Source organism: Oncorhynchus tshawytscha, linkage group LG34, assembly GCF_018296145.1.
Source record: "Oncorhynchus tshawytscha isolate Ot180627B linkage group LG34, Otsh_v2.0, whole genome shotgun sequence".
NCBI classification, from domain to species: Eukaryota; Metazoa; Chordata; class Actinopteri; order Salmoniformes; family Salmonidae; genus Oncorhynchus; species Oncorhynchus tshawytscha.
The window spans coordinates 6,786,883-6,806,654 of record NC_056462.1 but is presented as its reverse complement, the minus strand read 5'-3'; the positions used below and the strand labels follow the sequence as shown (position 1 = coordinate 6,806,654).

Below are 19,772 nucleotides of genomic sequence, written 5' to 3'. Positions count from 1 at the left end.
GCCAAACTAACACTAAAGCGGGAAAGGGCCGGGGTGAATTGCTGATTTGCCGTGTTCGGTTATGTCATCCAATCCATCTTCTAAATGACCTGTTAGAGAGGAGGATGGGGTCTGAGATACTGACCCCGTAGAAAGTTCTCCAAACCCCCAGTCACCTCCATGCCCCAGACAGTCCACAGTCCCATCCTCCAGACGTGAAGTATCGCGGCGGTCTACTAAACGGGCTCTGAAACAGCCGTGGCCTCTAAACTCTGGGGCTTTTTCCCGCAAGCTGAACAAATACAGAAGCAGGCAGTCAGAGGTCAGACACTGTCAATTGCAGCTCCAAGCCCGAGCTCTAGCATATTGAGTCATCTGTTAAGAGTGCATGGGATTTTGAATGAGATCCCATGTTTGTTTGTTTTTTTAGATCTGATTTGAAATCCGATTCAACCAAAGGGCTGGGAGAAGAGATGGGTTGGGGGGGGTCTGGCTACACTACACGAGCAGCAGTCTCTTCTCCCCAGATAATAAGCAGTGTATTCTCACTCCCGGCGTAATTGTAACCTCGCAGTAAACATGAGTACAGAGTAGACGTGCCAGAGCAGACCGCACCAGAGCCGGCTGGTGGACCACGCGGCGACAGATTATCATAGCAAAAAAAAAAAGAATTTCCGAAACCCGAGCCCATCAATGGCACATATGGTGCAAACCGGAATAGCAAGCCCATAACTTACAGCACCTCTCGAAATAGCTCTTGCACAGCAAATGGACTCAACTGAGCCGGAGCTCCCCAGGGCTTCGTTCATATTATACCCTAAAAAGTTTGGAATTGAAAATAAATAAAACAAAGAGTTATCAGCATTAGAGAAAGACAGTGTTTCCCTTGTGTGCGAAGCTATTTTTGTAAAAATAAAAATAAACATTTAAAGCATTGAACAAAGTTAATGAAGGCATTACAAGTTGGAAAAGCTTGTCCGAGGAAATTGTGAGCGAATTAAGGAAGGACTCTTGACAACATGCCACCATCAGAACAAACTCAAGAACTAAGTCAATGTGCTACACTGTACTGTTGTTAAAGCTTGTAACAATGCTGGATAGTTTGGCAACAGGTAGTGTCATGGGTTGAGACTAGCAGCTGACTCTGACATAGCTTTTAAAAGATCACGACGAACAAGGCTCTTTGTAAAAGAAGGTAAGGAATATCGGTGGGGCTGTCCTGAAAACCGGCCAATTTGCAAGGCATCTCAATGGACGTAAACAAAGTGGTCGTATTACCCCCATTTCCCAAAGAATGAAAGAGCTCACACACACACACACACAAGCATTCATACACACACACTAATATTACCCACACTTCCAAAAGACTGACAATGAGAGGGGGTTGCGCTCACACACAAACACACGTTCCCCTTGTCAAGCTGCCAAGTGTGCCATGCTGAAAATCCTCCACAGCTTTAATTAAAGGGACGGGGGTTGACTCCTCTGCACCTCCATCCTAGCAAGAAGCTAAATTTAACCGAGGTAGAACTTAAAGGTTGCTCTAAATTGATCCGGTTGGTTGGAGCCATCTTTTTAAAAAAATTGTATCTTAGTCTTAGCTATCTCCTAGCTCTCAAAAGCGGCCCTTTGATGTGGGGTTACACGCGTCAACAACTAGTAGTCTTAGCGTACCTCCCTATCTTTACCTGAGCCACAGCTCCAGGCGTCCAGCCTTTGACAATCAATTTGGCTTATGGATTGGAAATACACAGATGCCTATAAGTACTGTACACAGTACCCCCCTCTTTGTCCTCAGAACAGCCTCAAATCATCAGGGCATGGACTCTACAAGGTGACGAAAGTGTACAAGGTGACGAAAAACCCACACACACGCACGCAAGCCTCCTCAGGAGTGGGCTGAGCCGGGGCTGACATTAATTACAGCCAGGCTGTTTCGAGAAAAACAACAGTTGTAGAAGAGAGGCATGTCCTTCAGCACAACCATGTCTCCAAAATGGAGGCCGGGGGAGCTGTCCGGAACAATGCCGGGCTGGGACACAACACAGGTATTACTGCAGTGATTAGCAGTCTAGCAGGGTGACACAAATTTAGCTGTCAACTGTAGACGTGCAGGAATTTTGTGGGTGTCTGCAGTGGAGGAGGTTAAACTCTCCCTAGTTACGAAAGAGCTATATGAGCGCCTTGAGATATTTACCGTAATTGTTGACGAACTAGCAAATCGAATAAGCCCCGAGATTTCATTATTTGATCTAAGTTGGGATTGTTGTTTTTCTGTTTTTGGGTCGGGGTAAAAAAATAAAAAAACAACCCAGGGCGACTCGTTTTTCTCATAAGGAGAAAACATTTAACCTCTCCGTGCTTCAAGCGCCAAAGACAACAATTTCAATATCACCATGTTTAATTGTTGACTCTAACAACTAGCTCCAAGCTAATCTACAGGGAGACCCAACCAGAACCCAAAATGGAGGTTCAAAACAGCAATTTGTTCCTCACACAGCCAACACAGCCCAAGAAAACCCTCATTATCCCAAAGTGTGTTTCGCAGGGCAAAGTATCCCAAAAGAAGTAGCCCAAAGCATAGCCGACTTGTGTGAGGGGGTCTAAGATGGGGCAGGATAAACATTTCCAGTAGAGAAGGGGTTGTTTGGGTGTTTCTTTAAAGGTGAGATGCCACAGAGCCGTTGACTGGGTACCATTGATGGGCCTCCACAGACGTATCATTTAGCTAGGGGAGGAATGCCGCACTTCACTCAGCTTACAAAAGGCCCCTGCATTTCCCATAAGAGCCCACTTCACACGCACAAACAGGGATTCAGAGACACAGATTCCCACAACAAGATAGAAACCACCACACACTCGGACAGGGACGTACTGACAGGCACGCACGCACACACACACACACGCGCTGGCAAACACCGACACAGTGTGAGTGGATTCAGACAATAGCCTTCCGTGACCCTCCCACACCTGCTGCTAAGAGGGGTTCTTTGTGAAAATGGCTAGCATTTAGTGAAGGAGAGAGAGAGGGACAGCTAAACCACTTCAAAACTAGAATGCCTGCCTTGCTCCCCTAGTTACTGCACACACACACACACACAAGGGATGCTTCAGAGGACTCTATCCTCCCTACCTCATTACCCTCCAACCAGGTAGCTAATAGGGCTCATCTAATGGAGATTCATACAAGGGGATATAAACAAACAATGCGTCCCAAATGGCACTCTATTCCCTCATGGTGCACTACTTTTGACAGTGGGCCCTGGTCAAAAGTAGGGCATAGGGTTCCATTTGGGATGCAAAAAAAGGAACCCTACTATGAGCTCACTGTCTATCTGTAGGCGGGTCCTCGATTAGGACGGACACAGGGGGGGGGTCTGGGAAAATACTTCACTCTCCAAATCTAATATACATATGATGGAAGCCGAAGAATTTTGGAAGCTTGGGAATTTCCCCCCGACAGGATGTGCAGGACTGCCGATAAGCTTAAGAAAGCGCAGTTGCTTACAACCATAAACAGAGATAAACATCGACACTGGAGGAACTCAATTTCGGGGACAGATTTTTATAAGGTCAATGTCATCTGTGGTCGTGGTACATTGAAAGCGTATCAGAGCCACTCGGGTGTTACTGATTCTGATTCCCATGGTCAATGTGACTGGGGTCGTAATTCACAGGACACCAGACAGAAGAAAACTTGGCTAAAACAGCGAGGGACTTCTCCAATGAGGAGGTACAAACTTTCATCTCCCAAAACGTTTCGCTACGGTGTGCCTATAGGGGGGTCCAGATGCCTGTTTGAGCGTGTGATTGATGTATGGTTTGGTGACGGGGATGAGTAATTGGATACTGTGGAGCTGATTACCAGCTGGGGTCTACATACGGGCTATACTGTTTCTATTATGCCTGAATGTAATGTGTCTGCCTTCAATTTAGAGGGAGGAAGAGGAAAAAGAGAGGGAGAGAAAGGTAGAGCAAAATAGACAGCAAGAGAACGGAAACACCTTGTGTGAGATTGAGAAAATATCAACCCCGGCAGATGACATCCATGTTTTTTAAATTTTTAGTAGTTTTTTTTACATCGGCCCCCGCTGATGCGTGTACGTTCCCGTGCTCAGTCATGCGCTGAGGACAGACAGTCTGGACGGTGTGCAGGCCTCAGTCTGCAGTACCTCCCGGCTGCAGCGTCGGAGGATGTAGATTCAGCTGTTCCCAGAGAGGTGAGGGAGGTGCTTGGGAGCAGCTTAGGAGTGGGCGAGCCGGGAGGAACAGGTGTGCTAAGAGCTTATACTTAATGAACCTCGAAGCCTTGTAGTGCTGTAGGAATCCCTCACACTCTCAGACAGACAGACAGGCAGACACACACTAGGCAGACACACACACATTAACAACAGCCTACAAAAGGTTCAGGTAGCTAGAAGCTGTGGATTAGTTTCCCTGGGGAAAAAAGTATGCTCCATCCCTTTCATTTCCTGCTCCTTTGAGAACCTTTTGTGTCTTGTGCCAATTGTTCGGCCCACCCCGAATAGCAGGAAACGTCAGGAAGTTGTTGGAGGTAGTATCCATTTCCTATCTGGCTTCCCCTCGCTATCGGCCTGGGCGCTTTGACAAACGCCGTGCACATTGTCAGATGTCGTCGCTGAAAGCTGATACGAGTATATCACGGAGTGGATGATTTGAAGCCTGGACCCCACCGGCTATTCTTTTTCTGTTCTAATGGCTTTTCATACAACTGCTGGCATTAGAAATGCATTTTAAAGCCGTCAGAGGAAACCATGCTTGCCAACGAATTACCGAGATATTCCTTTTCAATTGACTACAATGATCCGGGCTCGCTAGGAAGCGTTGAGCTCTCATTTTCAATGAGGGCCGGAATTTTTTTTTTTAAATCACCGTGGTTTATCTTTCCCATTAATGTCAATACATGGGTCAACTGGTGCTAACAAATGCGGAGGGAGGACACACACACACACACACACACACACACACAACTCTGTCCCACACAGGACATGCAGAACTAAGTGAATGGGCTATGCTGTAATGTTGTCAGGGGAGTTTGAAGAACATTGAGTGCCTCATTGTTTGAAACCTTGAACCTGGGAGGTTGTGTGTTTACTATTGGTGCTTTTGCTCTTACAGATCACAATCAATCAGTACATGATGACACATTGGTGTAATCACCTTTGGACTACATAGGATTGCCAGCTAGTTAGACTTTCTGTCATATTCACGTGATCTTTGGCCGACCTCTCCCTCTCATTCCCTCCCTGTATCCGGAGTGCAAGTGTCTTTCCGACGAGAAGTCACGGCTGTTTGAGCACACACTCCAATTCCGGCATTGTTCAAAGCCCAGTCCAATCCGTCGCATCAGGCTGCCTGCATCTTTTAAATCCCTCTTTCGCCAGGTATCATTAACAGTATCCATTTTCCTACTCTCCCTCTACGCAGGAAGGCAGCTCACATCTCCCTGACGACCGCCCGAGAATACCTCCCGGTGTCTCTTTTTTTTTAACGAGAGGCCAAAGCTTTTGTAGCGATTTCAAAAGCGGAGACTGTACGTGAGAGTGGAGGCTTGGACAGAGCAGGAGGTGGGTAACTCAGCAACTCTACTCCTACAAGGGCTCGCATCGGGGTCAAGCCGAGCGAGGGTGGGAAAAGCAGAGACGTGTTTTCTGACCGGGGCTGTGTTTGAAGGGGACGCCGAACCCACAGAGAGAGAGAGCGAGAGAGAGAGAGAGAGAGGGACGAATGAGAGGAGGGAGGGAATCCTGTGGTATGTGTATCACTATAAACCTGATCCGCTTCAACACAGCGAGTGGGTGGGTTAGCACTAGGTCAGGTGGGGGAAAGAGGGGGAGCCTCGTTCACACCAGCTCTGCATACAGACCGCTGTTATGTGAGGAGGCACATACAATGCTACACACACAGACTGCACACATACATCGAGTCAGTCTCACAAAGTGACACAATTCTCCTTGGCGTCTTGGAAAGACTGGGGAAAAGAAAACGTTCAAACAGCGGGGAGGAACTTTTTTTCTTTTTTTCCCCCCTTATTCCAGACCAAGCGAAACCCCAAATTCCCATTGCCAGCTTTCTCCGAACGGGATTGCAATGGTGTCTTGCGAGAGAGAGATGGCCTTGCACTTAAATGAAACCCCCAGAGTTACAGGGAACTAAACAGCCGGACTTGTTTACTCTGCAGAAATAAAGTAAGCCTTTCATCCGGGGATTTAGCCAGTCGATACGGGGACTGCACAGAGAAAAGGGCAAGGCGACACAAAAGCAGCCAGGAGATGAAGCCTTCATCTGCGTTTGAAGCCCCCCGACTGTCAGGCAATAAGCTACAAGAAGAAAATACTAGCTTCAGTGATAGCTAGCCAGCTAAGCTACATGTGTCTGCAATGCTCACCAAAATAGGGAAAAGGGCGAGCCAAAAGCGCCATGAGAAGAAGCCCTCATCATCTATCTGCATTTGAAGCTGTCAGACTTTCAGGCAGAACGCTGAGGGGAAGAAATGTTAGCTTCAAAGCTAATAAGCTAGCTAGCTAGGCATGTGTACGCAACGTTTGCCAAAACCCACACATACAACACACATGATTTTTTCCCTTTCATTTTTTTCCCCCCGCCCCTTTTCTAGAGCTTTGTAGATATGCCAAAACAGGGCCTTGCTCCCGTTGCCGTTCTTAAGCTTATAATTACAGAGCGTGCTCTCCTGTAATATGCGGGGAGAATGCCATATTGAGTTGATAATGTCGACCTGGTGTGAAGCCAATTTTCATCCGTCTTAATGGAAGTCACATGGAAAATTAAAACCTAATATGTCCCTTTTTGCTTACGAACATTATGTAATGATGTTTTCAGCAACAGCTGAGATGCCATCTTTATCTCTCTATATAAATGATACAAATCCATATGAGTGATTTAGTTAAGTTAATCTTCGAACAAATTTGTCCCGTTCACTTATGAATGTTACACTTGAATGTTTTCAGCAACAGTTGAGATGCACTCAACTCTCTCTCTGTTCTCTCTCCTCTCCTCCCCAGAAATGACATAAACACATATACGGAAGCAGTGATTCAGTTGAAGTTTCTCTTTGTACAAAGCCGCCTCTTTGTTGAACCTGACGGGAGGAGCCCTGGCGTACCACCGATAAACGTTTTAACACACTTTGATACGCATGAAGGGGTTTCATCCTTCGCCCATCGCCGTCCTTCGTGTAAACCCATTTGAGAAGACCTACAAAGCAAGTGGAGAAGCATTGGAACATAAACCGGTAGACTCAGTAGCCCCGCAAATCTCTGAGTTTCAGAAATACCCCGTAATCCAGAAGGGGGGAAATATCTACTGGTAATATGTCGGCTAAGTAGGAGCATTTGGTTCAAAAGGCAAGTTGAAATCTGCTCTCCCAATAGAGCTGTTTCCAGGAAACATCCAGAAACAACGTGTTGAAAGAACCGTGACGCATATCGGATACGTACAATCCAAGCCTGTTCGGATGGGAGGCAAAAACACCCAACGACAATACACTATGGTGAAAGCGATTATTGACCACAGGGCCGATCTAAAGCAGCCACCCTTAAAATAGACGGACGGATGTCAATTCACTTTCTCAGACGCACCTTCGGGTTTCCAACAGTTGAGCGGTGACGTGCTTCCCATCTCAGAGGTTAAATGAAAATCATTGGAGGTTAGCCCAAATCAATGGCCTGGGGTCAGATATGGATCTGCCCGTTGATCAGAGGGCACCATTCGGCGCTCTTAAGGCAACACCGAATAATAGAATATCAGACAATTCTGTTAAAACGTTGGGTGAAATTAAACCTCTTTGGCTGATCAGATCCTATGTGATTAATCACCGGTGTGCATTTGTGTCTAGGCTGGTTTGCCCTATATACTTTCTTCAACAGGTACTAACTACAGATAGGAGGAACTCGAATCTAGGCCTCTAACTCCTAAAATCCAACAACGGCTATTATCTAAACAGCATGAGTCTGGCAAACTCATCTCTAGTCATCTGTACTGTAAATCCCTTCAAGAATGCCTTCTCCATTGCAAGAGAAATACACTATACCCACTGTGTTCAGGATGGCTTATCTGTCTAAGTGGAATCTTAGTCAACCCACACACAAACAAACACACGCTCACACAAACCTTCCACCTCCCACACAACTCACACCTTCATTATCAAACCTATCATCCATCGCCCCGTTGAATTAAGGCCTAAATGCAGCTAAATGCAGCTAAATGTTCCTTAAAGTTATTTCCCCCCCCCCTTCCCTTTCTTTTCTGTCTCTCATTGGAGAGTTGCCACCATTAGGAAAGCTAGAGAGAGCATGCTACATGACGAACCCTTATTTGGTCAAGAACACTCACATTGGCCCCTGCTATAACAAAAAATAACCACAGTTTGTTGATGGGAGGACCGCCTTGGAATATGGGACCACACAAGTCAATGGGGGGAGAATTGGAGAGCCGATTGCTCTACAGCCCATTCCTCATGTCAGTTTAAATGACTACTCGCAACAAGAGACTGGTATACAAAACTCGGGAGGTAGGATTGAAATTAGTTTGTTAATTAGCCGTTACTGAAAGACATACAAGGTTGCACAATGCAATCAATGTAAACAGGCTTGTTTGTAATGAGCAGCCTGTGTTAATTATTAAAAAGGGGACGTACAAATATCGTTTTGCTGATTGACTTGACTCAGGCTAGCAGACGTTTCATATTGAGCCGCTGTTATGCCTTGTAGTCGTCCAACTGCTTTGGTAACCCAACTGTAATTACACAGCTGGGCAGGGGGACTGTAGACAAGGCATTGGAAGTCCAGACTGAATTGTAATGAAAGCAAACTGAACAAAGTCCAGATCTATGGTATTATACAAATAAATCACAGGCGTGCGTAATAACATGGTATCTGTCCAACTGAATATGAAGTGTGAACAATTCCTCAAAAGCCCACCACAAATAAAACACAAGTCCACTGAACGAAAAAAAAAAACATCCACGTTAAAAACGTTGGCTTCCAAGTTTGCACCTTTTAGTCCTTGTACTACCATTTCCCGCTCGTGCTGGAGTAAAATCACCGTATGCTCCAGTGGGCTTCACAACAACAAAAAAACTGAAAAATGAAATATTCAACGTTCATCCATTTTCAGAACACCATATGTGAACACACTGTGCTCTGTGGGTAGTGGGAAAAGCCCCTGTCGACATCTCTCCTATCGACCATGCTAAAATTCACGTGGCCATACTGGAGATATCAAAGGCTTGTTATAGAACAAGAACAAAAAGATTGATATAACCTAGATACCCTACAACTGCCCCCATGTCCCCTCATAGTCTCAAAGGGCGATTGAACGTCTATTCTTTCTACATATATTCTTTACCCTTTCTTTTATGTAGGAAGCGCTATTCCCAACCTTGTGAGAGGAGTTGTATTCTTTCAAGTGATGAAATTGGACATGGAGTTACATACTCGTCTCTCGGTCGGTGTGTAGCCTATTGACTACAATCTGTTAGGCGATGGTTAATTGATTGCTGGCCACATACGTGGGAAGATAAATCCAAGGCTCTGTACATGCTTTGTGTTTTCACATTAGAGAACACATCCATTGGAATACACAAAGTCAATGGGAAGCAAAAGACAAGGCCATTTCCAATACATTTCAATGTACCACAAATGGATAACACCAATGACACGTGTGACCTTACCTGTTTTGTTTTCTGTTTAACTTCTTCGATATAGGGGGCGCTCTTTTAATTTTTGGATTAAAAAAACGTTCCCGTGTTAAACAAGATATTTTGTCACGAAAAGATGCTCGACTATGCATATAATTGACAGCTTTGGAAAGAAAACACTCTGACGTTTCCAAAACTGCAAAGATATTGTCTGTGAGTGCCACAGAACTGATGCTACAGGCGAAACCAAGATGAAATTTCATACAGGAAGTGCCCCAGATTTTGAATGCGCTGTGTTCCAATGTCTCCTTATATGGCTGTGAATGCGCCAGGAATGAGCCTACACTTTCTGTCGTTTCCCCAAGGTGTCTGCAGCATTGTGACGTATTTGTAGGCATATCATTGGAAGATTGACCATAAGAGACTACATTTACCAGGTGCCCGCTTGGTGTCCTCCGTCGAAATTATTGCGTAATCTCCAGCTGCGTGCATTTTTCCATTTGGTTCAGAGGAGAAACCAAACTGTCACGAATGATTTATCATCGAATAGATATGTGAAAAACACCTTGAGGATTGATTCTAAACAACGTTTGCCATGTTTCTGTCGATATTATGGAGTTAATTTGGAAAGAAGTTTGGCGTTGTAATGACTGAATTTTCGGGGGTTTTTCTTAGCCAAACGTGATGAACAAAACGGAGCGATTTCTCCTACACAAATAATATTTTTGGAAAAACTGAACATTTGCTATCTGAGTCTCCTCATTGAAAACATCCGAAGTTCTTCAAAGGTAAATCATTTTATTTGAATGCTTTTCTTGTTTTTGTGAAAATGTTGCCTGCTGAATGCTAGGCTTAATGCTATGCTAGCTATCAATACTCTTACACAAATGCTTGTGTAGCTATGGTTGAAAAGCATATTTTGAAAATCTGAGATGACAGTGTTGTTAACAAAAGGCTAAGCTTGTGAGCCAATATATTTATCTCATTTCATTTGCGATTTTCATGAATAGTTAACGTTGCGTTATGGTAATGAGCTTGAGGCTATGATTACACTCCCGGATACGGGATTGCTCGACACAAGAAGCATAGCAGCACTACACACGTTTGCCTGCGAGAAATCAATTCCACCTTGGGAATCAATAGAGTTCAATTCAGAAAAGTGTCGGCCTTTGCCTTCGTCTTACCCATCTTGGAGTTGATGGCGAAAAATCCCTGGGGGTTGCCACTGGTGATCTTGTAAGAGAGCTTGTCGCTGGCCCGGGCGTCCGGGTCCACCGCCTCGATCTGGATGATGGACACGTCCTTGGGCGAGTTTTCCGCCACCGACGGGTAGTAGACGGGCTCTGTGGTCTGCGGCGCGTTGTCGTTGACGTCCTGGACCTCCACGTAGACCTCCACGAAGGCCGAGAGGGGCACCACGCCACCATCCGTGCCGTACACAGTCAGCCAGTAGTGCGGAGTGGTCTCATGGTCCAGGAGTTCCTGGGTTCTGATGACCCCTGGGAGAAAGAAAGAGAGAATAATTCGTTATGTGGGCTCTTGTATTATGAAAGAGAAACATCCATTTTCTTTTTAATGGAAAACCATTTCACTCCCAGCTTTTAGATGGAAATAGTCTTAGTCCTATAGTCCATACATATAAAAACAAAAAGAAGTTCAAAGAGCATTCTGTATGGGGATCACACACACAAAACACTTAGGCAAACAAAAAGATTCCAGTATATAGATACCACTTGAAAGAGAAAGGAAAGATATGGAGAAAGAGAGAAACTCATTCCGTAATCATGGGTAGGTGTAGGTGCACAGCAGTAGGGGGAATATGGTAGGGTAGAAGGTTGCTATTAACATCAGACCCTGCTGTCTGTTTCTACATGACAGGCCTGGATTTTTACAGCAGGCCATATGCCATGAGGGGCCTATAGCTTTCAGCTGAGCAAACAGAGGAGCTTTCAAAGACCTGTTAGGACTAACATTTCACAACAATACCCCCGATGACTGAACGGGGATCAGTGGTGGAACCATCAAAACAGCAAACTAGAAAGTAGGCTAGTCAGCCATCCTTCTCTGGATGGGTGCACAGTTGTTTCTCTTGAGGATTACCCAACATTTATGATGTGGTTTCTCATGCACATTTTATTTGGGGCTTTAAAAATATATCTGATTATTAGGCAGACTTGGGTTATGGCATGTCAGGGGTAGAGCGATAGGAAATTACTCAGTTGTTAAGAAGACAATCTCTAGAAAATCTCTTTCCATGCAATTTAAGTGAACATTAACATTAAAAAAAATTGTCCCAATGACCTGTTATCGAAAGCAATAAAAGTGAGCTCATTGGCCCGGCACACCTCCGACGGTAATAAATTCTAATAAAGCCAGGGCGTGGGCCTGTTTGCCACATATAGGCAAGCGGTAATCGCATACTGTCCTAGTCTGCCATATACCGAAGAACGATAACACACTGCTCCATGGCACCAATCCTACTTTTCCTACTGCCTGCCTTTCAAAACCCTTTGTTGCTCCCTGTAACTCAATGAGTTGCACTGCAGGTCTGTAAACCGAGAGACAGGCCTACCTTTCACCTCAGGGGGGAATAAAAAAATATTCCGAACAAAGAGAAAAGAAAAAAAGAAATCTCCAACACCTGTCACTGACATTTCACTTTTCAGGGATTTCAGAGTTTTTAATTCACCTCAGAGTTACTGTATCTTACGTCTGAGTCTGAGGTGCTTTTTTTGTCATTACTCATCATTACTGCTAGCCAGGGTTAGCGGTTAGCTTGAGGTGTGTAATAAGGCCCGGGAGGCAGGGTGGCAAAGGTGGAAATGGATAGCACTGTAACACTCCATAACACTTCCTACAGCCATGTGAGGGTATAACCTGCCGTCAGACAATATTCTGAAATGTTGTGAGGTAATAAATTGTCCAATTCTTCGAAAAGAAAGGCACCTATTGGTAGATCGGTTAAAAAAATGCAGATGCTGAATATCCCTTTCAGCATTGTGAAGTTATTAATTACACATTGGATGGTGTATCAATACACCCAGTCACTACAAATATACAGCCATCCTTCCTAACTCAGTTGCCAGAGAGGAAGGAAACCGCTCAGGGATTTCACCATGGAGGCCAATAGTGACTTTAACACAGTTACAGAGTTGAATGGCTGTGATAGGAGAAAACTGAGGATGGATCAACAACAGTGTAGTTACAACATTGTAGTAGAAACATTTTATGGAATCAATACTGTAAGTCGTTCTGGATAAGAGCATCTGCTATATGACCAAAATGCTAAAATGTAGTTACTCCAATATACTAACTGAATTGTCTAGGTGATAAGCAGGAAGCCTGTACTGAATACAAATATTCCAAAACATGCATCCTGTTTGCAAGAAGGCACTAAAGTAATACTGCAAAAATACTGTACTCTCCATCTTTTCAAGCATCATGTTATGGGTATTAGGCTTGGACAGTATACCGTACATTTGAATATTTGTAGCTACTTTTTAAGTAAATACGTGCAATACGTTAGGAGAAAAAGCAGATTGCGTTCTTCATTTCACCTGTCACCTTATTTTTCATTATGAAGTTGTACCGTAGTTCCCCAGAACAGTTGAACCAGCACAACGGGAGAAAGCGGGAGCAGCTGTGTATTGACAGGGATCGCGTTTATATTGAAAGTCAAGTCTTTTTTTTTTTGCTTCAAAAGAGTGATCAGCGACGTGCAACTGTAGTTTTTCTTTCACAGAAAATACATTTGTGCAACACATTCGGCAGAAAATAGCGTCAACAGAAGCGCAACACTATTTGGCTGGCAGCCAGACAAGTAAATGAGCTTACAATGATAAAGCATGGCCATCATATTTCTAACGTTTATCATAGAATAAATGTAACCAGCTACATTTCCTAATGTTTTGGTTAAAGTTAATCTTGCATTTTTACCAGAGAAAAGTAAGCTGGCTACACCGAGAAAAGTAGTTCCACATCAGTCAGAGCGCTGTCGTTTGATAGAATGCCCATTCGTGAATTCTCATCCGAGTGGACACGTGCAACTAAAGCACAACATTTCTCTGATGCTGAGCAAAAATTACAAGAAGAAGCATCGTATATCTGCATTTATAAAACGTAGCAAGATATTTCTTATACGTTTATTTCAATTTTTGGGCCACGAAAAACAAATAATTCTGAGATAGGGCGACCCCTAAGTTTAACTTGCTAGTTATCCAAGTAAGTGGCTGAATGAATAAGGTCACGCGGCATCCTATTGTTTTAGCTTTCTGCCGTGTTTGAGAAGTCAAAGCCCTTTGAATGAGTTCTGTACAACTACCACTGCATCTTAATATCCTTCCGTTTTCTTCCTCCGCTCCGTTCTAGGCCCATCTGCTCCTCCCCTATCTTCTCTAAGCAGAGCAGGAAAGCCCGTTGCCCTAGCGACTCCCAGACTCCACACAGACACAGCGTGTACACATTCAGACAAGCATGCATCAAAACTTTGTTCATTTGCATAATAGCTCTCGTTCACATTCAATTGTAATGTCCAAACTCAACAAAAATGACATTCGGTCATTTACCTATATATGTAGAACTTTATTAGCTGGATTGCTAGAATGTTAACAAAGTTAGCACAAGTTAAGGATGCCTAATGGGATTTTTCGTGTTTTTTGGTGCCCCCTTGTGTACTAAGCCAGTAATATATATGGATATTAAAATCTGGAGACTGAACAGATTTGATCCTCAGATCCCCAAAAGGTTCTACAGCTGCACCATCTAGAGCATCCTGACGGGTTGCATCACTGCCTGGTACGGTAACTGCTCGGCCTCCGACCGCAAGGCACTACAGAGGGTAGAGGGTAGTAAAAAAATAAATAAAAAATAAATAAAAAAATAAAATTTGATTTGATTTAGTGCGTACGGCCCAGTACATCACTGGGGACAAGCTTCCTGCCATCCAGGACCTCTATGCCAGGCGGTGTCAGAGGAAAGCCCTAAAAATTGTCAAAGACTCCAGCCACCCTAGTCAGACTGTTCTCTCTGCTACCGCACAGCAAGCGGTACCGGAGTGCCAAGTTTAGGTCCAAGATGCTTCTAAATAACTTCTACCCCCAATCCATAAGACTCCTGAACATCTAATCAAATGGCTACCCAGACTATTTGCATTGTCCCCCCCTTCTGTATTCGGCGCATGTGACAAATACATTTTGATAGCACCCAACCCTAATGGACATGCTTGTAATCATTAATCATTAAAGGACTGGCGAGTTTTTTGGGAATAAATGTTTTTGCGGAATGGATCTAAGCACAGACAAAATCCAAGAGGAAAATCTGGTTCAGTCTGCTTTCCACCAGACACCGGGAGACAAATTCACCTTTCAACGGGACAATAACCTAAAACACAAAGCAAAATCTACACTGGAGTTGCTTACCAAGAATGCAGTGCGTGTCCGAGTTACAGTTTTTACTTAAATTTACTTGAACGTTTATGGCAAGACCTTAAAATGGTTGTCTAGCAATGGTCAACAACCAATTTGACAGAGCTTGAAGAATTGTTTAAAGAATAAATGGGCAAATGTTGCACAATCCAGGTGTCAAAAGCTCTTAAGAGACTTACCCAGAAAGACTCACGGCTGACTCAGATGACTCAAATGCATCAACCCTAAAGCTATCTGTTCTTTATTTTACTACATTTGCAAACATTTCTAAAAACATGTTTTCACTTTGTCATTATGGGGTATTGTGTGTGGATGGGTGAGAAAAAAAATATATTTAATCAATTTTGATTTCAGGCTGTAAAACAACAAAATGTGGATTAAGTTACGGGGTATGAATACTTTCTGAAGGCATGCAGGGTGTAATATGGTCGATGTCATATGGGTATACAGGCTTGTCAAGGCTTGCTGGCTGGCGCCGAATGTGAAATGCACCCAAAGGGCCATCATGAGGCGGAAATAAAAAAATAAAAATAGTGATTATATCATGAAGTAAACAGATAACAAAAACGTATATATTGCCACAAAAAAAAACGCAGTCAAAATGTGCAAGTGTGAGTTTTTCCTCACGGAAGCACTGCCGACTACTCACTGCACTCACTGAGATAGCTTCTGGGAGGAACAGATTTGCAAATGTGAGGCATGAATAAGAAATGTGAGCGCTAATCTGACTGCTAGCGTCCTGCGAGAGCATGGGGAAAGAGTATGAGTGAGAGGCAGAGAGAGGGAGAGGGTGGAGATTGGTAAAAGAAGGAGTGAGGATGAGATGGAGAGAGCGGTTGAGTGGGTAAAAGAAAATGGAGCGAGAAACTAAGAGGGAGAGTGCGTGTGTTGTACATTTGTGTGCGTGTAAGGGTGAGAATGTGTGCTATTCAGACTAATTGTGTGTGTGAGAGACAAGGTAAAAGAGAGACAGCTAGAACGAGAGGGATGAGACATTTATTGTGCCTGTGCCAACGCAACGCCCATGCTTGAGTGCTCATCCGTTTGACTGGGAGACACTGACATAGCAGAAGCATTCCACTCGCTCAGGAGTGTCAGGCTGTCAGAGTGCCCACTGCCAACCCTAAAGCTATCGGCATGGAGAAGATGACTTTATATTAGTGCAGTTCTGCACTGCTACAGGTGACTAACAAGACTGCAGTCATAGAGGACCTTGACCCAAACTCACCCCTCACAGGAAACTTAAACAAACCGTGGTAGATAAGGCCGTAATTGGTACGATAGCATTGTAATGGTTGAATCGGCGGAAGGAAGAAAGTCCAAATCTCATATCTTTTTTTAAATAGTTCTGATGAGGCTCTGACGCCTAGAATAGTTCAATTCAAATTTCGATGAAGCTCCGACTGAACATAAAATGCAAATTTCAGTTGACATCTACTTTTTATACAAACATGAATGGGTGACTGGCTAAACATACCAGAAGACAAAGCATCTATCGAAACATATCAAATCAATAGTTGGTTGGATAATTACTGACGGAGCGTGTAAATGATGAATCATTTAGCCACCACACCTCTACCATTTCATTCCACTCGCTCATGAGCGTCAGGCTTTTAGCAGCCAACACTAACGCTATCAGCATAGAGAAGATGGCTTTATATGACTGTTCTACACCGCTAGAGCAATTATCACAGTGAATTATTGCAATGTTTGTGTATGTTTCAATTAATCCCGGATAGGATGGGTTGCCAATATCACGATTTGACACGAAATTAAAATGTAATTCATTCATTCATTCTAGTGGTGACTAACAACAATGCTGCATAGTCATAGAGAACCTTGACCCTAAACTCACCCCTCACAGGAAACTTAAACTGTGGTAGGTAAAGGCCAACTGGTACGATAGCATTGTAATGGTTGACTGGCGGAAGTAAGAAAGTCCAAATCTTGTGTCTTCTTTTATAGTTTGATGAGGCTCTGACGCCTAGAATAGTTCAATTCAAAAAGAGAACCATTTCAATTCAGCTCTTTCTGAACACAAGGACAATTTCAGTTGACATCTACTTTTTATTCAAACATGAATGCGTGACTGGCTTTAAATAAACCTACTAGAAGACAAGCATCTATCGACAAAGCATTGAATCAATAGTTAGCTGTATAAATCATGAATCTGAGGTATTTAGCCACCACACCTATATTTCTAGGCTAGTCAATGAGGAAGTTACAAAATGTGCCCTTAGGGCAATAAAAACAGTTGACAAAGCCTAGGCAACCTACCCAGACAGATTTGCTCTCTCTCTCTCCTTTCTTTCCCTCTTCCTTGCATACCCTACAGCTACACCTTCGACAGCCACCTAGCACAGCAGCTAGGCTACACAATAAAAAGAGCTAACGGGCTAACGCTGTCCCTACAATTCTGCCATCTCATGTAGGCGTGTGAACTGCAAAGTGTGTTCGCTTCAATTTTTTTATTAATTTAATCTTTATTTAACCTTTATTTAACTAGGCAAGTCAGTTAAGAACAAATTCTTATTTACAATGACCGCCTTGGAACAGTGGGTTAACTGCCTGTTCAGGGGCAGAATGGCAGATTTTTACCTTGTCAACTCGGGGATTCGATCTAGCAACCTTTTAGTTACTGGCCCAAAGTTCTAACCACTAGGCTACCCGCCACCTCAATCAGTCTCCGGAAACAGGTCCACTGTGACATTTACTCAATAGCTAGTTACAGCGGGGAGGCTGGATGAAGTCCGCTGCACAACACACAGCCGCTGAGTGTTGCTTTTGACAAAATGGCGAGATAACATGGTTGTGCTTCGAGGCGCCGAGGAAAATGGCAGAGGAGGTCTGAGGACAGAAGACATTTAAGTGGATTGGATATATCCAGCGGATCCAGGCCAAAACAAAAAAGTAACACATGGTGGGAGTAGTACCTGCGGAACTACACTATGATGTTCCCTATTTAGTTCAGAGGATGAGGTGTACTCAGTATTTCTAGCATGTATAGGACCAAGGTCCCTGTCATGAAAGGGTGTACATAGTGGGCGGGGGGGACTAAATTGGGGAGAGACACTCTTTTCCCCAGAAGGCCTTGTAGCTACAATGGTGTCGCCACAAATGGAGAGGATTGCACATGCCATGGATATCAAAAGCTGGCAATTGAAACAAATTAGAGCGCCAAAAAGATTACCGGTTGTCAAAAGAGGATTAGGATTTGCAAAATCCTGTTTATCCCCAGTGCTTATTTTCATATGGACGCACGATGTCTACTTCAGAAACTGAGTCAATATCATATTTTTCTGGCATTGAAAACGTGTAATGAGGAATTAGGCTGCAGTCAACTTTACCACGGCCCAGAGAAAAACTATTTTCACATTTTTTCTTTCTATTGTCGACAAAGAGATCTACAGAAGTCGAGATGGTCTCCCGATGACCTTCACAACAAGAGACCGTGCAGGAATAATGTACGTGCTTCGGAGACCACGAGAGAACAAAAACGTGTCTTCTCAAGACCGAGAGATCAGCTCTATCGGCTTACGCCAGCACTCCCTTGCTCTGCACTTGAAAAAGTCAGAACGTTTGCTTTGAACTACCTCTCGGTAATTCCGCTCTCCTTTCCCCTTGCATTCCTCAGCCTTCTTAGGACTCCTGCCTCACATGCTTACATAAACTTTCTCAGTGCCCCCCCCCCACCCTCTTCTCTTTCCAACGGCTCTGGTGGAATGCTTCAAATTCCTCCAGCACGTAGAGCCCTGGGTGTATTAGAAAAAGAGTCCTGAGCTAAGCTTCCCATGCCCCCAGCGCGAAATCAAATCATCTCTTTGGATCCCAGAGTTCTCAGAAGCTAAGACCTAGCCTAGCCCTGCACTTCTAACGTTTTTCGGTCCATACTGTAAGTGTTAATGCCCAAAACGTTTGAAAAATTCACAAGGCTATGAAGTGCAGCCAAAGCAGAAAAACTCCACCCCGTGGGATACCCACAAAGCCTACAGGTCTCGCTTTCACACTCATCATCTTTATTACTTTATAGAATTATGGATATTTCTGAATAATACGGACAGCTTGAGTTACACACGGTAATGCATCGGCCAAAGGCTTAGAATCACCATGCAAAATAGGACTTGGCAGGCTATTGAAGTGTCAAAGACCGTATCGGGGTCATTGACGAAATATGGTGGCGCTTTGAAGAGTGACCAGCATTCATCAAAACAGCTGCATGATGAGTTCACACAGAGTCTCTCAAAACAAAAGCGCATTTCTCTCCGCTTGCCGTGCTGTGCAGGAGCACCAAGTCTGGGACCAAAAAGCTCCTGTTCAGCTTCTACCCCCAAGCCATAAGACTGATGAATAGTTCATCAAATGGCTACCCGGACTACTTGCACCCACCCATTTTATTTATTTTTTTGCACTGACTCTATGCACACTCACTGGACTCACACATACTACACCGACGTGCACACGCACACGCGCTTACAAACACATCACATCTGCATATTGTCACTACACGCATACACCAACACACTCACACAGACACACTTTCACACGCACTGCTGCTACTCTGTTTATTATCGAACCTGATTGCCTGGTCAATTTTAACCCTAACTACATGTACCTATTACCTCAATTACCTCAACTACTTAGTACCCCAACACACTGACTCCAGTACCGGTACTCCTTGTATAAAGCCTCCT

General features: G+C 44.0%; 1 protein-coding gene across 1 annotated transcript in view; it reads right to left on the bottom strand.

The window, feature by feature from the left end:
* The window catches only part of LOC112231802 (protocadherin Fat 1), a 99,425-nt gene that overhangs the window by 67,335 nt on the left and 12,318 nt on the right, over window positions 1-19,772 (bottom strand). The window contains 1 exon segment of the mRNA XM_024398577.2: window positions 10,843-11,157. Coding sequence (XP_024254345.2) covers window positions 10,843-11,157 — 315 coding nt within the window.